This window comes from Pezoporus occidentalis, unplaced genomic scaffold (genome assembly GCF_034315485.1).
Source record: "Pezoporus occidentalis ecotype Australia unplaced genomic scaffold, CSIRO_AGI_Poc_V1 ctg93, whole genome shotgun sequence".
In the NCBI taxonomy this organism is placed as follows: Eukaryota; Metazoa; Chordata; class Aves; order Psittaciformes; family Psittacidae; genus Pezoporus; species Pezoporus occidentalis.
In genome coordinates, this window is record NW_026916294.1 from 1,984,128 (window position 1) to 2,004,321 (window position 20,194).

Here is a 20,194-nt window from a genome sequence, read left to right on the forward strand (position 1 = left end):
TGGCACTCACCTGCATCTTGCTAACAGTGTGGCATTTAATCTAAGGTAGCTTTTCAAACTTGTTTTACAACAGGGTGAAAATACTCCTTTTAATACCTGGCTCCTGAGGGAGTTTTCATAAAGGGCAGCATTCACCATGCCTAGTTAGCAGCAAGTCTGTATTGAAAATTGAAAAGTTTGAAGACAGAATTAAAAGCAGATGTTTTATCCATAAAGTTGATGTTGGCCACTAAACTGTAGACTGCTTACGATATTCTCTTCAATCTTTCAGGTATTTTCTCAATGTACAACAAAATACATGCACCAAAACGGAAAGAGAAGTCATGAGCAAAGCATACCTATCATGAGCAAAGGATAACCCATTGAGCAACAGAAAAAACAACCAGAGCATCTTACAGCTCACAATACATGTTTATTATTAGAGATGTTTACAGAAAAGTCTGTGAATTACTGCTAGCCTAAGACTGACAACTGTCGGGGAGGGACACGGGGTGTTCTGGTTTATGGCTTTGTTTTTTGAATTGTTTAAAAAGTCGCCAAACTGATTAAGTTCGGGGGCTATTTCAGTATTCTTTAAAAAAGGTGGATTCACAGATAAAGGAGAAGGTGCCTTCACTAGTAATTTAGTAACTACGACCAAACAGGGTGTAAAACTTGGCAGGGTTTTTGCCGCAGACACATCTTGCCCCACTCTGTAGTTCACGGATTGGCTGGAAAGGTATGCAGAGGCTTTTTGCTCCCATGGAGGGGGCACCAGGCTCAAGATCTTGATCCCTGAAATAAAAAGATACTCGTAAATACTCTGATTAAAAACTAAAGGTGCAATAAATGTATTATACATAAAATCTCAAAAGCACCTTCGTCTGAAAGTTTTAGAACTAAAGGAATAAATATATTGAATTATGCAGGACAGCAAGAGTCAAGGGTGAGCAGTGTACATCAGTGTCATACCCAGAGGCATCTTACATTCCCATTTTATATTCACAGCATTTCGTTTGATCTTGGTTGATACTCCCCTTTTCAGTCATATATTACCTGGCAGTCGTCTTCTTGATCCAATCCTCACACTCAATTTCTCCACAAAAAGGGATTTGTACAATCTGAAGCAGGGAGGAGAAGCGGAAAGACACAAAACCCAACAGTTATACATCTGAAAAGTCATTCTCGTCTCTGGAAGATTCCTAAACATTAAGATCTCATATACACGCATAAGTGGGAAAAGTTGCAGTTGCTACAAATAATTTTTAATAGCTCTTTCTCATCATAGAAATAGATAAGCACAGTCATCCCTCCATAGCGCAGCATGGAAAAACTTACACACACTCCAAGCAGCATTTAAAGCAAGTCAGAGTGTTGATTTCTTTTTTTTTCTTTTAACCAAATGTATCTCCCTTCTGTGGAAAAATACTGCGTTTTTCAGGAAAAGTTTGATACTTTCAAACTGCAGAATAAATACTTGCTTACATATTATGCGACAGTGCTTTCCTAATGAAATTTCCATTTTGACTCCCTGACTAAGATTTTTCATATCTTCTGAACAAGACAAGGACATATGTATTTTAACAGAATCCCCAGCAGCACATTTGTCTTGGGGGCAGAGGGAAGTGGTGTGTAATATCCTGCCGTTTCCTTCAGTTAGCTTAACTGAAGAAATATAAGAAAGTTGAAACAATCTCATATATTCTTCTCAGTACGACTCTTAGCTACTGCAGCGAATCTCTTTTCCTAAGTTTTGCATTCCATTTTACTGTTGATTTGGAGTTGTGGGTTTTTTTTTTTATTTTTAATGGACTTTCACAGTGAGAACTCTGTTTGCTACTAAAAAGCGGATTTACTGTTAAAAAGACACCCCCTACCTATATTTGACCACTCCTTTAATATTATCTAAAGGCAACAAAGGCCACTAAATTCAATCTTCACAGTCATTTTAATTCAATCCAAATTGTGATTGAGGTTTCCTCTTCTGTGGCGAAAACCAAACTTATGCTCTCAAAATTCTCTGTCTTGAACCAGAACACACCTTTATTAGACTTCACTGGCAACCAAAAAAGGGAACTATTACCACTCTACTATACTGTTCTTGCATTAAGCCTTTGTTAGTTAAGTGAAACTTTGTTTAAATACCTGTGCAATTATTCTTAAGAGTTTCAGCTCAACTTAGAAGAACACAGAAGCAGTCTACATTCTGGAAGAGCTAATAGCCTATGCTGCAATTATGGTAAAGGGGAAAACAGTGACAGGAATTAAGCAGGAGTACTTTGGCTTATAAATTCCCTCTTAAACAGTAGACGGTGCTAACAGGATAATTTCAAGATACTACAGAACGTATATGCTGTAAAACTTTGTCCATACAACACATATAGGTAGACAGTGAAACAGTCATAAAATTACGTACGTCACTTTTCTCAGCTCAGATATACTGATTGTAATAAACTCATATAACCAAAGTACCAAAATGGTGCAAGTATCCAACTTGGAATGTAAAAATATTTGTTCATGTTTTCAAGTTTAACTACATTATAAACTAGATTATATTAGAGTTCTAAACATGATACACATTTTAATACTCTCAGCCCTCTCTGGAATCTAGCCATACACAGCAGTTAGTGTTGGATGTTGAAGACCAAGCATTTTGCTCTCTCCATAGGCAGGAGGTATCATGTGAAACCGCTGCAGTAAGTGTAGAATCTTCTTTCTTCTACTCCATTTTATCAAAGTTAAAGGAAATAATTTATGTGTAATAAATACAGATCAGCTTCACATTCCATTCCCACTCTTGAAATGAGCTTGACTCTTAATTTCAGTTTATTATTACATTAAAGTTTACTGCATCTCTTATAAATTTATGAGCTTATCTTCAATTGTTTCTTTGCCTTAAAGACAATCAATCATAGTTTCAGAGTGCTTGTTTAATTCATAAGTGAAAGATACGTGCTAGCACATCTTGAAATCGCAGTACATAAGAGCTGTAGTACTAGTTGAACTTTATATAGAGCATTATTATGTGTTAAGCAAAGACTAAAGATTTGGGTTTTTTAAATCTACCATCAGAATCAGACGCTTTAGAAACACTTGAACTGAGGAAATAACTTTTGCAGTCAGCAGGAAAGCAGGAAGTGCCCAAAGCAGTTTGGAAAGAGAATATTTCACATTTGCGTTTAGCTTTGTAGCAGAAAGCAAGGTGCTACTATTGTAGCACCTATGCACAGAATGTCTGAGATCTCTATATCCAGAACTTCATAAGCATGCTAAATCAGTCCCTCCTCTGAAGTTCATAATTATTCATTTAAATCTTGTTATAAATTGAAGCGCAATAGAAATGCAAGAATTGGAGTGTGATGGAAGGTTAAGCCTAACCAAGAGTAACTTAAAACTATTTTTGCAGTTAACAGAAGTACTTTTGCATTTTCCAACAGAAATTATTAATTTTTCAGAGTGGATCTAATTAGATCTAACACAAATAAACCCTGATCTCTCTTTATAAAACACGCAGCCTTAATGACTGATCCTGGGGATCTTACTACTTGAACACATTAATCTCAAAACATGAAAAAATTCACAAGCTGAGGCTTGTGACAGAATTTCAGGGTTAAGAACTGCTGTTAGTGGATCTCTGAAAAAGAAGCAGAAGATCAATTCTCTACCGGCTTTCTTGAACAGTAAGGTTCAATCATCCACATTATGCAGTATTCTTACTATCAACCCAAGGAGGTTTCTGACTCGGCAGTAATTCTCAGTGAACCCAATGGCTTCTACTTCGGTCATAAAGGTAAAACTTCTTTGACGTAAATTGCATGTACTTTAAACTCTTACCTGGACCTATTATGAGATTTGACAAGTGTTTTTCACTGCTTGCATTAGAATAATGTCTGGAAGTTTATCTTAATCTGAATACAATATTTGCATTAATCTCTCTGAAAAGCACCTTCTAATAAAAAATGCAACTTACCAAACTGCAGCCGCTGTAGGTCATTTCAAGATACCCTGCCACCTCCAGCACAGGACTATATTTTGAATGGTGGTGGAAACACCACATTTAGTAAATACAGTATTTTAGCAAAAGAAAACAGCAACATATCCTACAAATGTTGGGAAAACTGTTTTTGTGCAGCTTCATCTGCTTGTGAAGGGAGAGTTCCATAAAAAACACAACAGCATTTATATGCAAGTTTTGAAATTTCTAGCCCCTGATCATTTGTAAGGAACAGAACACATGTGAACACATTTACAAGACAGAATGAAGTAAATTTTCTTACCTTTCCTGAATCAAGCTCTTTTTGAAAGTCCTCAATAGTATCGGCCACCACCATATGACTTTTTAGGTCCTCAGAAGCTCTAAGAAAAGGAAAGAAAAAAAATAGGTCAGGGCAGATTTACACATGTAACCTCAGTAGCCAAACTTACAAAGTTCTCAGTCAGTTAAAACGAAAAGTTGTAAGAGAAGCTATCCATTCATTCAAGTTTTCCTAATCAGTTTATGTCTTTCTACTGCTTTTGCCTTCAAAGAGACAAAATTTTGATTAATTGCTTATGGAATGTTCTCCAAGTTGCTCCACATTTTACCACGTTAATTCACACTGTTGGGCATATCAGCTCAACACTGACCAACTGCAGACAGAAACAGATGAGTACTACAGGTACAGAAGACAATTAACAAAGAAAAATCTACATCTCAGTATCAAAATGCTTTTTAATTAGGTAAAAATACTCTGCTTGTAAGCAGCTTTGATCACCACAGAAGAAAGGAGGAAAACTCCTCTGCCATAGTGCTGGATCACTACCCTGTTCTTTCTCAGTGTTTCTACGAGCAACAATTTACAGTGACAGACAGGGAAAGGATTTTGGCATACACAATAAGTGCAAATAACATTTCCAAAAGTATCTGATTGCTTATAAGGAAACAATCCTATGAAATCCAGATTTAAGTACACTTCTGAACTTCAGCTACTGCGGTTTCTTGGACAACTTTCTATCTTTCAAAATTCCTTACCAAAAGCATCTTTGTGGAACGAATCCTGTGCATTATTAATCCATGAACTATTTATGGTGTGCTTATTAATACTTCACATGAATACACAGAAGTATTTTGTAAAAACAGTTCACAACCTTTAACGTTCTATTTGATAAGCACAATAGAAAGCTTCTAACACTGTGTGCGAACAAGTTTCAGAGACAGAAAAATTAGTATCACAAACAGGAAGATGGACCTAACCTGTCTTTCTTCACAGATGAACCAACAATGTGAGAAATTCTTCCAACAGGTAAAGTGCATCTGTGATTAGCATAGCCATTTATTGTACCTTTCTGTTTACCTGTTAAAAAGGTTAACATGGATGTCCTCCAAGATCTGCTTCAGTCTGTCTTCTGCTTCATGCTCAGAAAGGGTCAGCTTCTGTCCTGTGTCTCTTCTAACAGCTACAAACTGTTGACTCTTCATGTCTCGTGGTCCCACTTCAACCCTGACTGGAACGCCCTTCATTTAAAAAAAAAAAAAAATGATTAAAGTAATGGCAAACACTTATAATTGTCTGGAGATGTCGTTTTCTTTCTCTCTTTTCTTAACCTTAATGCCCAGCCTTGATATGGAATCACTTTATACATTTAAGTTTCTTTGAAATAAACTAACATATATTCCACTGCTTTTACGTATTTCTGTCTTTCCCATACACACATTCTTTACTTGTGCATCGTACCTTGCTCCACTTGCTTGGAGACTACACCTGTGACAACATGCAAGTAATACTAACACAGTTAAATCAGAACTGAAACTACACTACGACAATTATCCCAGATAGTGCAAGTTAGACTTTTGAAGTCTGAATGATTAAGACTTCCACAGTAATTTTAATATTCATAGAAACACAGAATAGTTAGGGTTGCAAAGGACCTTAAGATCATCTAGTTCCAACCCCCCTGCCATGGGTAGGGACACCTCTGTCCAACCTGGCCTTGAAAACACCACCAGGGATGGAGCATTCACAACTTTCCTGGGCAACCCATTCCAGTGCCTCACCACCCTAACAGTAAAGAATTTCTTCCTTATATCCAGTCTTCCTTATATCCAATTTGAACTTCCCCTGTTTATTCTTGTTCTTCCAATAATACCTTTTAATTCTGTTTTCACAGAACATTTTCAACTCTATTAACAGAAAATAACAGAAGTTCGGTTAAATACATCCCTAACATCAACATTAATTGCACTGAATATTTAACTATAAAGAGATCATTGCTTTATCTATGTAAAGCTTTTACACTTTATAAACTTTACTGATAAGAGCCATGTAATGTCTCATGCCCTATATACCATCAGACAAAAAGAGTTTCCACTTTACTAGTCAGTTTAAGAGTATACTGAGCCTAACATTTTCACTACATCCTGCTAGCATATGTCCCAGGATGAACACATTCATTCATGGGAGATGAAGAGAGTAAGTGTGAACATATTTGGCAGTGATTTTGTTGTTGGTTTTTTCTTGATTTTTTGTGAAAGTATGCCTAATGGACACATAGGAAGACTTCCCAAGAGAGAGCAATGGAACTACTACCAGACATCATAAAAAAAGAGATACTAATGATTTGGCTGTTTTGGGGGTTAACATGAGAAATCTGCTAGGCTGAAAAGTACATTAAGGCAAGATACTTTCCAGTTCATCCTTGAACTACTTAATATTTTTTACCCTGTGAAATTCCTTATCAATACTCAATGAAATGAGTGTACTTTGCCTGCATTAGCCTGAAGATGCAGTTTACACATTATGCTTGACACATTAGTAGACTGAATAAAAAAACATCAAGTTTGCCCCATACTGTGCCTCAATTGATAAACCTGATTTTATTTAAAAACATCTCCCAACATGGATTCGTGGTATCACAGCTCCAATAAAAGAAATAAATAAGGTTACACAAAGGGAAAAGAACTTGTACACAATGGGAACTTTCAACAACTCAGGGAGCTTCTACCATCTTACACTGAATTCAGAACACGATCCCATAAAATCACTCAATACATTATTCAATTTCTAATTACCATAGTCTCATTCTGTTGTTTTTGTTTTACAAAAGCTTCATATTTAATGAAGCAGAACTGTTCCTTTCAACTACTATGTAAAGGGAACAGGGCAATTGTGAAACAAAACAAATTGCTCCTTTCTTTGTTGACGCTGTACAGGTTTATCTTTTCTGTTTCACTCTGTGCAGAGAAGGCATTGTTGTGACTCTGGAGACACTTAAGTGCTAGTACAAATTTTTAAACATGCAAGTAATTTGTACTATTAATTTTCTGGGTATATAAAGTAAAGACCTGGAAACTCAAAAATCTGTAATGACACATGAAGCCCAGCAAACTGAGCAAGTCTTAGAAAACCTTTTCTTCATTTATTAATGAAAGTGATCATTAAATATCAGACAACACATCTTCATTTAGAGAAAATATTTGCCTTCAGAATACAAGGCCTCCTACATACCCCCACATAAAAGCTTCAAAACACCTGGAAAGAAATGTACCTTAAGTTCCCAGTGGTTGAACTTCCAACCAGGTGAATAGTTGTCTCGTAAATCAGCCCGTACACGGATATTAATACCAAGCAGCCTATTGTGATATTCATTACATTTCTTCAATAAAGCCTCTTTATCCTCTTCAGAAAGGGAATTTGTGATACCACAGGGAATAATTACAACCTGCAATATAACATAACGTGTACTTTAAGTTCTTAAATAGCTACTACTTATAGGAACTTAAAAATCAATATTGTGGCCTTATATCCACGTAATAGTAATCTCTTTCAAGCTGTCAGAAGTAAAGGATACATTTCCCTTTTTATCCAGATCCAGATACAATTATTTTAAATGAATGGACTGTTAAAGGGATCTTGACCACTAAAAGTATCTTAATGATCTGTGCTAACTTTATAGAGGACACTCCATGATTGGACAGCTCCTGTGCTACGTTAACTCTTCCAGGAGCCCAATATGAAATTCTTGTGAATTCCAAGACAGGAAAGGAAACAAACTGATAAAGCATTTTTACACACCTGAACACAGGCTACTCGAGGTGGGAGCACCAGTCCCATGTTATCTCCATGAATCATTGTCATTACACCAATAGTTCGGGTTGTAAGACCCCAGGAATTCTGGTAAGCAAACTGTTTTTCTCCCGGTTTCTTGGGATCTTCAAATACAATCTCAAACATCTTTGAGAAATTCTGCCCTAGATGATGCGATGTTGCTCCCTGAAATAGTCGCACACAGAAAACTCTACTTAATGGAATGTTAAGTTTATCAAGCATCAGTTTAAGGCTTTCATCTTACTCTATTTACTGAAAAACATCATTCTTCTAGTAGATACCTGGATAGCTCTTCCACTGGCAGATATAAATGCCTCCACAGTGGTTGTATAATCACCACCAGCAAACTTCTCCTTCTCTGTCTTCCTTCCTTTCACAACAGGTATTGCTAGGAGATCTTCATACACTTGAGCATACAGATCAAGTATCTGCATCACCTATGATGAACATACTCTCTTGAACTACTCAGTATTTTGCATTTGCTAAATCATGAAATTTTTATATGTCAGTCTAAAATCTTAAAAACGTAACACTTTTTTCAAGATCATGATTAAAAAAAAACAAACATTTTTTTCAATTGCTTTAAACTGCAGCTGTTTTCCATAAATCAAATAGCAACAACTATCAACCATGACAGAAAACAAGAGTCACTACAGAAATGCCAGTCCATTTGTTACATTGACTTCTGGTTTCCACCTAAACGTCTTAATATCTGCTAAGTAAATAAAGATATGCTATGATACTCAATGAAATATCTATCCTTGGGCAAAGGAAACATTAAAATTTCTTGCTGTTAATATGTGAATGCATTATTTAGATTTTTATGGAAAACAATTTTTAAGGAAAGCATTCTTTTTATGTAACACACTCTTCAAACTCTCCATGTTGTTTGAAAAGACTAAAGCCTTCGACATAAGTTAAATCTGAAATAAAAAAAATAGGTTCCAGTACACTTGGCATTTTTCATGACAAAGAAAAGGAGACCAATTTCTGATTTGGTTGTGTTGCTATGGAGCAAGGTAGCTTTCTGAAAGCAAAAGCACTATTACATTTGCTTTTTACCTCCTCTGCTGCTTCTTCATATGTTGCAAATGCTGTGTGACCCTCTTGCCAAAGGAACTCACGAGTGCGAAGGAAAGGTTGGGGATGTTTGAATTCCCAGCGCTGGAAAGAGGGAAATAAACGACTGAAAACCATGGTTACCAGTAAAGTGTCAAGTTATTGTAAAAATAACACATAAGTATTAGAAAATTCACAGATTTTACTTAATATAATATGTTGATAAATTATGTTTCGTTAAAAACAGTGAGAAAACAAATCCCAAACCACATTCATACTTCTGCCATGAATATGTGCTGTGTTCAGTATCATCAGGCCATATCCACATAGAGTAACTGTCCTACACTTCACTTAGAATATAAGTGTTAGTCAGAAATTCTGCACAGACATACCACAATATTACACCACTGATTAAGCTTGATAGGAAGATCCCTGTGTGACTGCACCCACTTTGCATAGGCAGGATACATGACTGTAAAAAGAAAACAGCTTTAGGTCTCTGCACAATATAGCCAGTTTAAGCCAAACCTTTTCTTTTTGCTACATACAAGCTTAACATTCTCTGCTGTGAGAAATATGCTCTTATGTTTAAATTTTCTTTAGAACAGTTTGGTCTTAACACATAATATTTTCACATAAAAGAGTACTTTCACTTCATCCTGTGTCTCTGCAAAATAGCTTGCTTGTTGCTGGCCAAAGTACAATCCAAAGCTTAACATCTAATGACACTAGGTTTGAGCCTCTGGCTTAGGGTATGTAAATACAGTTAGGTTCACAAATAGAAATTCACCAACCTCAAGACTTCAGGACACTATAGTGTACCTGATTCAATAAAACTGCATCCAGACTTAGGTCTTAAAATGTATGTTTAAATTACTCAGAAGAAATTTTAGTAAGAGCTAATTTACAGCTATAGACAAAGTACTTGGAAAACTGAAGTGAATAATAAGATGAAGAAATTTTATAAACAGTATAGAAAAACCAAAACAAAACATGTTTTTCAGTCAAAGCAAGTCAGTCTTCAGGATATATAAAAATTCCTAGAGCGTACATTTCCTAGGAAACTCCAATTAAGGGAACATACAGTGTTTTGACACTTGCTGTAAGCAACAGCAAAATTAGGATATTTTGGTAAGGAGTTATAGAAAACACCCTAACAAATGGGTTTCCACTTTTCACAAGCTTGTCTATCGGCTACACCATACTTGCAACTGTCTCCTTTGCAGCCAAACTGCATGAAAAAAATCTACCTGTTTCACTCGTGGGCCGTACAGCAATGGGTTCAGCCAGATCTGTTTTCCCTGATCTTGTGACCCAAGCAACCTAAAAGAAGACAAAAAAAAAGGGGGGGGGGGAGTCAAAACAAAACAAGTTTACAAAAACCTCACTTTCATACTCAACTGCAGACTAAGTGGTTGGGCTCTCCTGTACTCATATTAAAACAAACTTTTTGAGTGTACCTCAGGAGCAAAGTCAGCAATATGAGTCTTCTCTTTCTCTAGGGCAGCCTGGGACACAAACATGGGGAAGTAACAGTTTTCCACTCCAAGTTTCTTGATCTCTGCATCGAAGAAGTTCTTGATAGCTTCCCAAATAGCATAAGCCCAAGGACGAAGAACGTAACAGCCACTCACATCATAGTATTCAATCATCTCTGCTTTTGTGATCACCTTTCAAAAGATCAGGTATTTAAGCTTCTATTTCATACACAAAGAACATTCAGTAATTTGTGTGTTGCATGCAATTCAAAAAAGACAAAACAGAAATATAAGATACAAATCCAAAACAGATCTTGATTTATAAGAATTAAATAATTATTTAATCCAAACTGATGTGCACTTACCTGAGAGAACCATTCTGCAAGATTTTCTTCTTTTTTAGCTTCTAGACCCAGCCTAGGGTATTAGGAAAGAACCAGATTTGAACTGTATAGCATTTAGCATTCAACATTAAAATTTATCCTAACCTTTTTTTGGGGGAGGGAAGGACACTTGACATAGAAAAAGGGGGTACAGAACAGAATCTTTTAATTTTACTTCATAAAGCTAACTTTTCCCAATTTGTTTTCTAGCAGTTCAGAAACACAGCACTGCACCAGCTACTAAGAAGGAGAAAAATAACTGTTTAGAGCTGAACCCAGGACAATTGGCTAGTAGGAATTGCTAGTATTCCCTCACCTGGGATAACACAAGTATTTAACAAAAACAGTTGTTTATTCTCTATTGTTTGAACCTTTCTAACTATCACCATGGTTGCATCAAGGAACCTCATAACAATGCATTAAAAAAAAACCCTAAGCACCTCAAGTAAGAACCTTAGATTAACCAGACCTGTGTGTAAGCTGGTTTACTTTTTATTAAACAAATCTGGTTAGTTTCTTACCTAGCTGGTGCCTACAATTTCAGGAAACATATGCAACTTGAATTCACCATTCGTGTGAATGTCAGTCACAGCGTTCAATAGAAAACTGACCCTATCATCAAAATAAAGACAACCAATAAAAGATTCTGAGAAGACTAAAATCACTAGACTCAAATGACAGTAGACAGAAATATCTCTACAAACTGAGAAGTTTTAAGGGTGAAAAATATATTTTTCTGGCATAGTTCCTATATAAAATAACCACATCTCTGTCTCTTATCATGTGATTTATGTACCTGAAACAGAAAATAAATAGCATTGCATAATATATGTTGTGAAAAGGCTTCTAAATTTTCACGGTTGGAGCAGGAGAGGTGATGCACAGCAATCATCACTTGAGAGCTCCCCCAGGAGCAGCAGTGTTGCTCTGGCTTGGGTTTCATACTTGTTATAGTACTCACAGTAAATATTTTGGAAACTCTGGTACAACAAAATAAGCATAAGGGTTTTCCCCCCCCCTCTGAGGTTTATACTAAGCAAGATAAAGCAGCATATTTGCAAAAAAAAAAAAATAAAGAAGCAAGTTCTCAATGACAGTACCCACAGTAACAGAGTGTGCACACTGCTCTGTGCTTTCTACAGGCTAGGTAGAATTTTCCTCAGTATGATGCTGAGGTACAACTGACACTAAATGAACTTTGGTAACTTGCTTTCGGCTTGATCCTAAATACAAAATGATTTATTTTGCAAATGTCCATGTTTTCAAATACAATAAGAAACCTGTAAAACTCTGAATCTGAGTAGAGGTAAACAGCTGAGGTTCCTAGCAAGCAGATTAAAGACTGCATCTTTACCTGGTTTGTTTCTTAGGGCCTTGACCCTCTCCTGATCCACTTGAGGAGAACTCATTACCACTCTGTCCCTGCAAAGCTTCTTTTTTTGGGCCATCACTTTGCTTCTGTTGCTTACTCTGCTTTTCAGACTTGTTCTCTTTCTCTTTCTTCTTCTTGTCTTTGTCATCAGCGCCACTAGCAGTAACTGGTTTATAGTCAACTCCTGCAATAGACTTATACTGGGTCTTCAATTGAAGAAGTTCCTTAACAGCTGCATCAATCTTATCCTTTAAAAACAAACAAAAAAAATATAGAAATGTATACAGAAATCACAGAAATACATGGCTCTATAAAAAAAAAAAATCTGCATCTATGTATGGCATTGCAGACATCCACTCAGTACTGGGGCAAAAAATCCACCAAATCCAATAGTTATATGTATTAACATTTTAAGGACCATATTTGACAGGAATAATTTTAAAAGTACATTTCACATCTCAGAATTAAAATGCCTCTTATCCTAAACATACATTTCTAATTAACTGAGTCTAGTGGGAGGTGACCCTGCCCATGGTAGGGAGGTTGGAACCAGATGATCTTAAGGTGCTTTCCAACCTAAACCATTCTCTGATTTATGATTCCCATAATCACACTGAATTTAATAATAGAATTTTGATTTGAATACATACATTACATTTTTATATTAGAGTATGTTTTTACCTTTTCTGCTTTTTCTGCTTTCAATTTCCTAACTTCATCTCCTTGAAGAGCTACTTTGTTAAACATGGCTTTAGCTTCAGGTGTGTCTGGACCACTGGGTACTGGGTTTGATGATGGAGGCAAAGCACCCTTAGCTACTGGTGGATGTCCTGGCTTGTAGTCATGACCAGTCTTTTCCTTATAGTCAGCTTTTAGAGAAAGAAGGAGTTTTACTGCTTCATCTATTTCATCCTGTATGGAAAACAAATAGCAAGATGTACTGGTGAGAATTAAAGAGAGAGCTCAAAAGAAATACTCATTTCCATCTAGCGATAAACAGTGCTTTATGACTGGGGGAGAATTCAAGTACAAGCACTTCCCCAAGCAACAGGAGTATGTTTGAGAGCTGTCACACTGTAACAGAATATTCCCCTAGCCTCATCAGCTACAACCTGTTAATAACTGCAGCATAATCTATAAAATAAGCTGTTTTAGGAAAGACCTTTAAAAAAAAAAAAAAACACCAAACAGGAAAAATCTAAAAAACCAAAGCCAACAATAAAATCAATTCTGCAAGGTAGAAATATAGGCAGGAAAAAAACAGCAGTTCCTGATAACTTATGGGTTTCTCTTGTGTTCTTTTCCATGTCTATCACTGAATTTGTCAAGTTTTAGAAAGTCTTTGCTGCTGCTGCAGCAGACTAGATACTTTTATCTTGTCCCAAATAGACCAAGAAAAAGTAAAATGCATTAAATCTGCTGCAGGACTGACATCTGTCATGCTTGTGCCTATTCATCTAGATGTGAGAAGTCCGACTTTCTACAACTAGTTGAACATAGAATTTACATCTCAAAGAAAAGAAAGTATCCAGCCCCGAGTAGCCTTGTGAGGCACTGTCATGCAAGTTTGACAGCTAAGCTAGAACCCAGACATAAGGGAGTTTGATCATTACTTGGTGAAATATTTCCCCCCAGTGGCAAAATGTGGTAAGAATTACAACTGCTTACTCTCTATTTACTATTATACCTTGGAAGCTTTCTCTGCTTTGAGTTTGCGTACCACTTCTCCTTGTTCAGCTACGTTATCATAAAGTGCTTTGCCATCCACTAAACTACAGGATTCCGAGTTATTGCAGCACACAGAAGATGGAAACGTATTAGAAGGTACGCAAGGAGGAGCTGAAGGTGGATTTCCAGGCTTGTACTCTTGACCTGTCTTTTGTTTATATTCTGCTTTTAGATTTAAAAGAATTTTCACAGCCTCATCTATTTGCTCCTGAAGCAAGAAAGGAAAAACAGCAGTTGCAGATACAGATAGAAGTAACAGATAAAACACAACAGATAAACCAATGTAACCTTTACTAGAATGGCACTAACACAGCTGATGTAATAAAACATCTGGAGCTAACTTATACTAACAAGTTGTCATTACTGCGTTCAGTGGTAAAACAGAATACCTATAAGCTGCACAAAAAAGGAGCTAATCATGCAGTACATGAGGGGCTGATTTCCGTACCCTGAAAGCTTCCCATTTAGATGGATTAGTTCCCTCCTGTTAATAGCAGTCTATGACTTTGTACACCAGAGAATGGCAGCAAATACTCAGACTCTAAATAAAGAATTGTTCTCTAGCTGCTATTAAATTACTATCGCATTTATTATTACCATTCTAGCTATCAAGTTACAGCCGTTTTTTCAAGTTACTGATTATATCCTGCTTCACTTATCTTGCATAACTAAAAAAAAAAAAATATTTATTTCCCAGGTTCTCCATGCACTATCACAGAACTCACAAAGTCAGCCATATCATCAGCTGAAGAGAATTTGCAAAAGCACTTCATGGAATTTGAAAGTACTTGCTTATATTTTGTTCATTGAATTTCTCAAAATCTGCAGTCAGGTTTTAATTTAAACTGAAAATACTGTTCCACCTAGAAGTATTCATTGCTAATACACCTTTGAAGCTTTCTCCGATTTCAGCTTGCGGACCACGTCGCCTTGTTCAGCTACTTTGTTGTATAGAGATTTGCTGTCTACTGGACATGGGGATAGAAGAGTAGAAACAGAAGAAGACTGAGGGGGGACAAAGACCACAGGTGGGCTTCCAGGTTTATACTCCTGGCCTGTCTGTTGTTTATATTCTGCCTTTAGGGATAAAAGGACTTCCACAGCAGCACCTACCTCGCCCTGAAAGACAAAGGAAAGAGCAGAAAGAGGGAGGAACAAAGACTTAGAGACAGGAGACTCTGAAGTGCACATTAAATGCTTACATGAAAAGACCTGCAGTTTATGCACACCTATTTCATTTTCTTAACTAAATAGCAGAGTTGTTCAGTGAAGTTTTCTCTGCCAGTTTCCTACTTTAACAAAGTAGCTCCTTTTAAGGGATATACAACCCTAACAGTCCTAAGTAGAATTATAACAATACATTAGTTTAGATCTTCCCATTTAGATTTGATGGTGTTGCCAAGACACTACTATGAACAGTATTTAATCACCACACAAAGTATGTCACTTCCCATCTTTTCTTTCTCTGCATTAGAAAGAATGGAAAGAACGCAGCTACTAGTAGCTAAGTTTTCTATGCTCCGTTCCAGACACGAAGATCTCTCAAAAATATCTACAAGATTTGGACCTTTACTTTCGTTTTTCCTTTCTGATTTTGGGAGTTTGTTTGGTTTGGCTTTAAGGTCTAAATAGCAACAAGTCAATCTCAAAGTAACATAACTTGACCATACTGTGTTAAATAAACAAATAAATAAAATACTATAGGATATTTTAACCCCAAGGACCAGATTTGGATACTTAATCCACTCATTGTGTGGGATGAACAGCAGTCTAAGAAAAATAGGAATTTACTTGCATGTTTATGACCATTAACCCAAAGTTTGTCATTCATACCTAGCTAAAAGACAGGTATTGGAAAATACTAGTCTTGACAGAACAGAGCCCAGTCATGATGACCACTATGAAAGCATGGATCCATAAGCACCCATTCACCTCCACAGACAGAGAATAATGGGCTACGCAAACCCAAACAAAAGAAGTAATAGTTTAATCAGTCACCTTAGGTGCTTTCTCAGCTTTTAGTTTTCGGACCACTTCTCCTTGCTCTGCTACTTTATCATACAGAGCTTTACTATCCATGGTACCAGAGCTCTCAAGCTTTGAAGATTGTTCAGTTACAGATACTGGAGGATTTCCAGGCTTATACTCCTGTCCTGTCTTCTCTTTGTATTCTGCTTTCAAGGCCAGCAACTGTTTCACAGCTTTATCAATATCTTCCTTTGCTGCCTTCTTAGCTTTCAAGTCACGAACTACATCACCCTGTGCAGACACCCTGTTATAAATGGCCAGGTGACCTTCAGACACAGTACAGGTTGGAGCAGAGGTACCACCACCAGGTGGAGCAGATTTTCTTTTTGCAGCTGAACTAGCCTAAAAAAAAAAACAAAAAACAAAGCAAAAAAAAACAGAAAAAAGCCAAGTATTTAACATGGTAGTCTTGTACAGTAATTGATGTGCATAATACATTTTATAGCACTTTTGTAAAACACAAGCTTACCTCTTTCTTTGCAGTTTCAGCTTTGGTCTTCTCTTTTGACCCAGATGTTGGCATTTCCTTAGTGTGTCCATCAGGGATGTAAATCAAAATGCACGGGGCATCTTTACAGCTGTAAGGACTATGAAAGGATTTATAGAAAATACAATAATAAAGGAAATATAAGATACATATGAAATGTTTACTGAAATAAACGTTCTACTCTTCCTACAAGATGGTCGCACATGTATCTTTGCACAGAACGGTAGTTACCCAAATTTATATCACTGGGGTTCTGCACTGACTCCTGTTATTTCAAGTTTTCTTTATAGTACAATATTATGTTGAAATGCAATGTAATTAAATGTTTGGTACTTGCTAAAGAACTGTTACAATTAAATAGCTTGTGCATGCTCCAACTGGGCAAATGTCTGTTTTATTCTGTAACACTGTTTCTTAATTTATATACTTAGAATCACAAGTAAACCATGATCTTTTTAACCAAGTCCAAGTTAGCTAGGTGTACCAAAAGTGTCATGAACTTGGCTTAGACAGTTTGAAGAGGTAGGAACGTACAATCTAAAAGACATGCCTGGCCATCGAAGTATACCATAGAAAGGTCATAGTAAAGGGGAAAAGGTCATGGTAAAGGGGGCCTATAGGGACGCTGGGGAGGGACTCTTCATTACGGACTGTAGCGACAGGACAAGGGGTAATGGGTTAAAACTTAAACAGGGGAAGTTTAGACTGGATATAAGGAGTAAATTCTTTCCTGTTAGGGTGGTGAGGCACTGAATAGGTTGCCCAGGGAGGTTGTGAATGCTCCATCCCTGGCAGTTTTCAAGACTAGGTTGGACAAAGCCTTGGGTGATATGGTTTAGCATGAGGTGTCCCTGCCCATGGCAGGGGGGTTGGAACTCGATGATCTTAAGGTCCTTTCCAACCCTAACTATTCTATGATTAGCCTTGCCAATGCATGTGTGGAAGCATTATAACACACCAAGCTAAAGCAAATTTTGTGAAGTCTCCTTAGGACACTCTTAGGTAGCTTACCTCACTGGCTCATAGGGCTGATCACAAATAAAGAATCCCCTCCTCTGAAGTTGTATGATGTCCCCTTTTTTTAACTCCCTAAGGCATGGATCACCTAACATCAGTTCTTCTTGCTGTAAGTGTTAAAAGAAATCGATCCAAATGTAACACAGCACAAGAAACGGCAAGAAATACAGTACAGCTGCAGAAGGATACTGACAGTTTTCTGTTTTTTTGAAGAGTTGAAATATTAGTTAATTCCAGGGCAGCAGAACAAGTAGTAGCAAGAAGATGCTATATCATAAGAATGTATCAAGACAAAAACTCAAACTCTTGGTCCCTGGTCTAAAAGCCAAATAAACCTGAGAAAAAACAAGTCAAGTTTTGATTCTGAACTTACGAGAGGGTAAATGGAAACATGGAAACTAGACATACCAGCACACAATCTTCTTATTAGACAAATTAAATTTAAAAAAGAGCCATTAAATTTAAAAGCGAAACAGTGATGGCAAAAAAACCTCATGAACATTAAGCTCTGTGGAATAAAGGGGATAAAAGATAACTTACCTTGCTATTTCGGTTGATGTATTGCTTGAAATCTTCATCTTTACCTAGAACTGGCTTAGTGATTAGATGCTCATAATTAACACAGACAGTTGGGACAAGTGGTGCACATGGAGTTTCTGCTAACCAAGTGATCTTAGTTGTTTTTTTGAAGTCCTTATTTTCTAAGTTCAACTTGGCATTGATGGACACAATTTTTCCATTTGAATTTCTACAGGAAAACAGAGATGGTAACAGTAAAGCCTAAACGATTAGTTCTCATTTGATACTACAGACCACCAACTCACTGAAAAACAAGTGTTCAGAGTTCATTTTTGAAGTGTGGGAGATATTGGCAATGGAAGAGTGTATTCACTGCTGTTGAAGTTCCCCTTTAATTTTAATTCATTAATATCAAGAGGCATTAAAGAACACAGGAAAAAAAATCTCTACCTATTTATGTTCTCTGCCCCAGCTCACCTCATTCTGCCACTGACTCAACCCAACCACTTCAAAGTTACTATGATGATATTAATGTTCTCCTTCCTCACCTTAACAGTTCTGCAACCGAAACTGTGATAGATTTAGGTTTTTTTATCATGCAACAGCAGTACTTCTTACAGGGTGAAAGTTGTTAAAATTCCAGATGTTTTTTTTTCTAAAAAAGTTGTTTCACAGTGGAAATATTGCTGCTGAAACATGGAGAACACTGGATGAGAAGGACATGCAGCATCAGGACTGACTGTTGATTTCAGACCTGAATCTGCAGTAAAATACACTCGAAGCTAAAATTGAGTTTTGTAGTCTATTTCAAAGTAGACATCAATAAAAAGAATCACAGAATGGATATACATGGACAACCATTAATATTTTACTGTTAGAAGCTACCTAGTAAAAGAAAAATCAACAAAAAGCTGAGAAGCAAAAAATTGAATTTCATCTCCCAGTAAAGAGGTTACCTGTTTAATTTGGTGATGGTAATATTGCCCCAATTTATGAATGTAACCACCTCTCCCTCTGTCAAGGTCTCTGCATCTGCACCCTCGATGAGGACTCTGGAGCCATACCACACAGGTTTCAACCCAACAGCGTCATTCTGTGAACAGTGATTTTGATTTCAAGGGAGAGATTGTTGTTATTAAGCTGACTAAAGTTAATGCAGTGCCAAAACACTGCATGACAAGACAGATGAAGACAGAAGATGGACAATAAAGTCATTCAAAGCTACAGTATTCTTTCACTACTCTCAGGCTTCTCATTCACAAGTGCTGCATGCATTCGTTTAACAGTATGCTCAAAAAATCCTATCTTCTATGAAATACTAGCTCCAAAGCAATTGATACCATATCCCATTTCCTCAAAGTCCATACATCTTTAAGATCATAAAGGTAAAAGCTGAGTTTTTCTTCAAGTTTCCATTTTGCTATGCAAATTCCCTTCAAAAACAACATCATAACTCTCATTTTTGCCTTTTATATAGTTAATATGGAAATAGATATGGAGCTTCTCTCAGCTGCATAGATTTTTAAAGATAGAAACTGGAAATACTAAAAATACTGAACTTTAAAGCATCACAACAGTGGAGATAAAAGACAGACAGCTGGGAGTTCAGACTTTTTCTGAACTGAAATTTGTTTGTTCTGATCAGTACTTACTATATACTGGAGGCAGCATTTTTAATGTGAAAGTTTTACTATGCTGGCTTGCACTGACCAAACTTCAAATTTTTCGACTCTTAAACAGCAAAAATTCTCACTTGGCATCTGCTCAAAACTGATTTCCCTGTTTATCTGCCAGGGGGAGCTGGCAAACTGAATATCTACCGCTTAGTTACAAGAGGTGGCTATAAGAACATCAGAGCACCAAAAATGAAAACAAATAAATGAAGCAAGACTTCAAAAATATTCTCTTGTTTGTCAGCATAAGTGTGATAATCTAAGGGCTACTTTCAGTGAAGCTTAGAGTGCAATTTGAGATGCCAGGCTCAAAGGAAACCATCTTCCTAACTGTAGTGCCAAAAAAAAATAATTGTACCAGTAACACAGTCCTATTCTTAAAAGATA

The 20,194-nt window shown here is 36.7% G+C and overlaps 1 protein-coding gene across 6 annotated transcripts in view; it reads right to left on the bottom strand.

Moving 5' to 3' along the window:
• Positions 1-392: 392 nt before the first annotated feature.
• Positions 393-20,194, bottom strand: part of EPRS1 (glutamyl-prolyl-tRNA synthetase 1) — a 38,301-nt gene continuing 18,499 nt past the window's right edge. For 2 of the 6 annotated variants that reach the window (XM_062605975.1, XM_062605976.1), the window contains 21 exons: positions 19,091-19,227; positions 18,156-18,363; positions 17,610-17,722; positions 16,581-16,698; positions 16,082-16,453; positions 14,972-15,202; positions 14,043-14,291; positions 13,037-13,267; positions 12,338-12,603; positions 10,966-11,017; positions 10,583-10,792; positions 10,373-10,445; positions 9,515-9,594; positions 9,126-9,227; positions 8,345-8,500; positions 8,031-8,228; positions 7,504-7,677; positions 5,313-5,473; positions 4,257-4,335; positions 1,036-1,100; positions 393-774 (listed from right to left, as the gene is read on the bottom strand). In XM_062605975.1, the coding sequence (XP_062461959.1) occupies positions 624-774; positions 1,036-1,100; positions 4,257-4,335; positions 5,313-5,473; positions 7,504-7,677; positions 8,031-8,228; positions 8,345-8,500; positions 9,126-9,227; positions 9,515-9,594; positions 10,373-10,445; positions 10,583-10,792; positions 10,966-11,017; positions 12,338-12,603; positions 13,037-13,267; positions 14,043-14,291; positions 14,972-15,202; positions 16,082-16,453; positions 16,581-16,698; positions 17,610-17,722; positions 18,156-18,363; positions 19,091-19,227 (3,426 nt within the window). In that variant the 3' untranslated portion in view covers positions 393-623. The remainder of the gene's footprint in view (positions 775-1,035; positions 1,101-4,256; positions 4,336-5,312; positions 5,474-7,503; positions 7,678-8,030; positions 8,229-8,344; positions 8,501-9,125; positions 9,228-9,514; positions 9,595-10,372; positions 10,446-10,582; positions 10,793-10,965; positions 11,018-12,337; positions 12,604-13,036; positions 13,268-14,042; positions 14,292-14,971; positions 15,203-16,081; positions 16,454-16,580; positions 16,699-17,609; positions 17,723-18,155; positions 18,364-19,090; positions 19,228-20,194) is intronic. The other 4 variants (XM_062605978.1, XM_062605977.1, XM_062605980.1 and 1 more) reach the window with 2 other exon arrangements.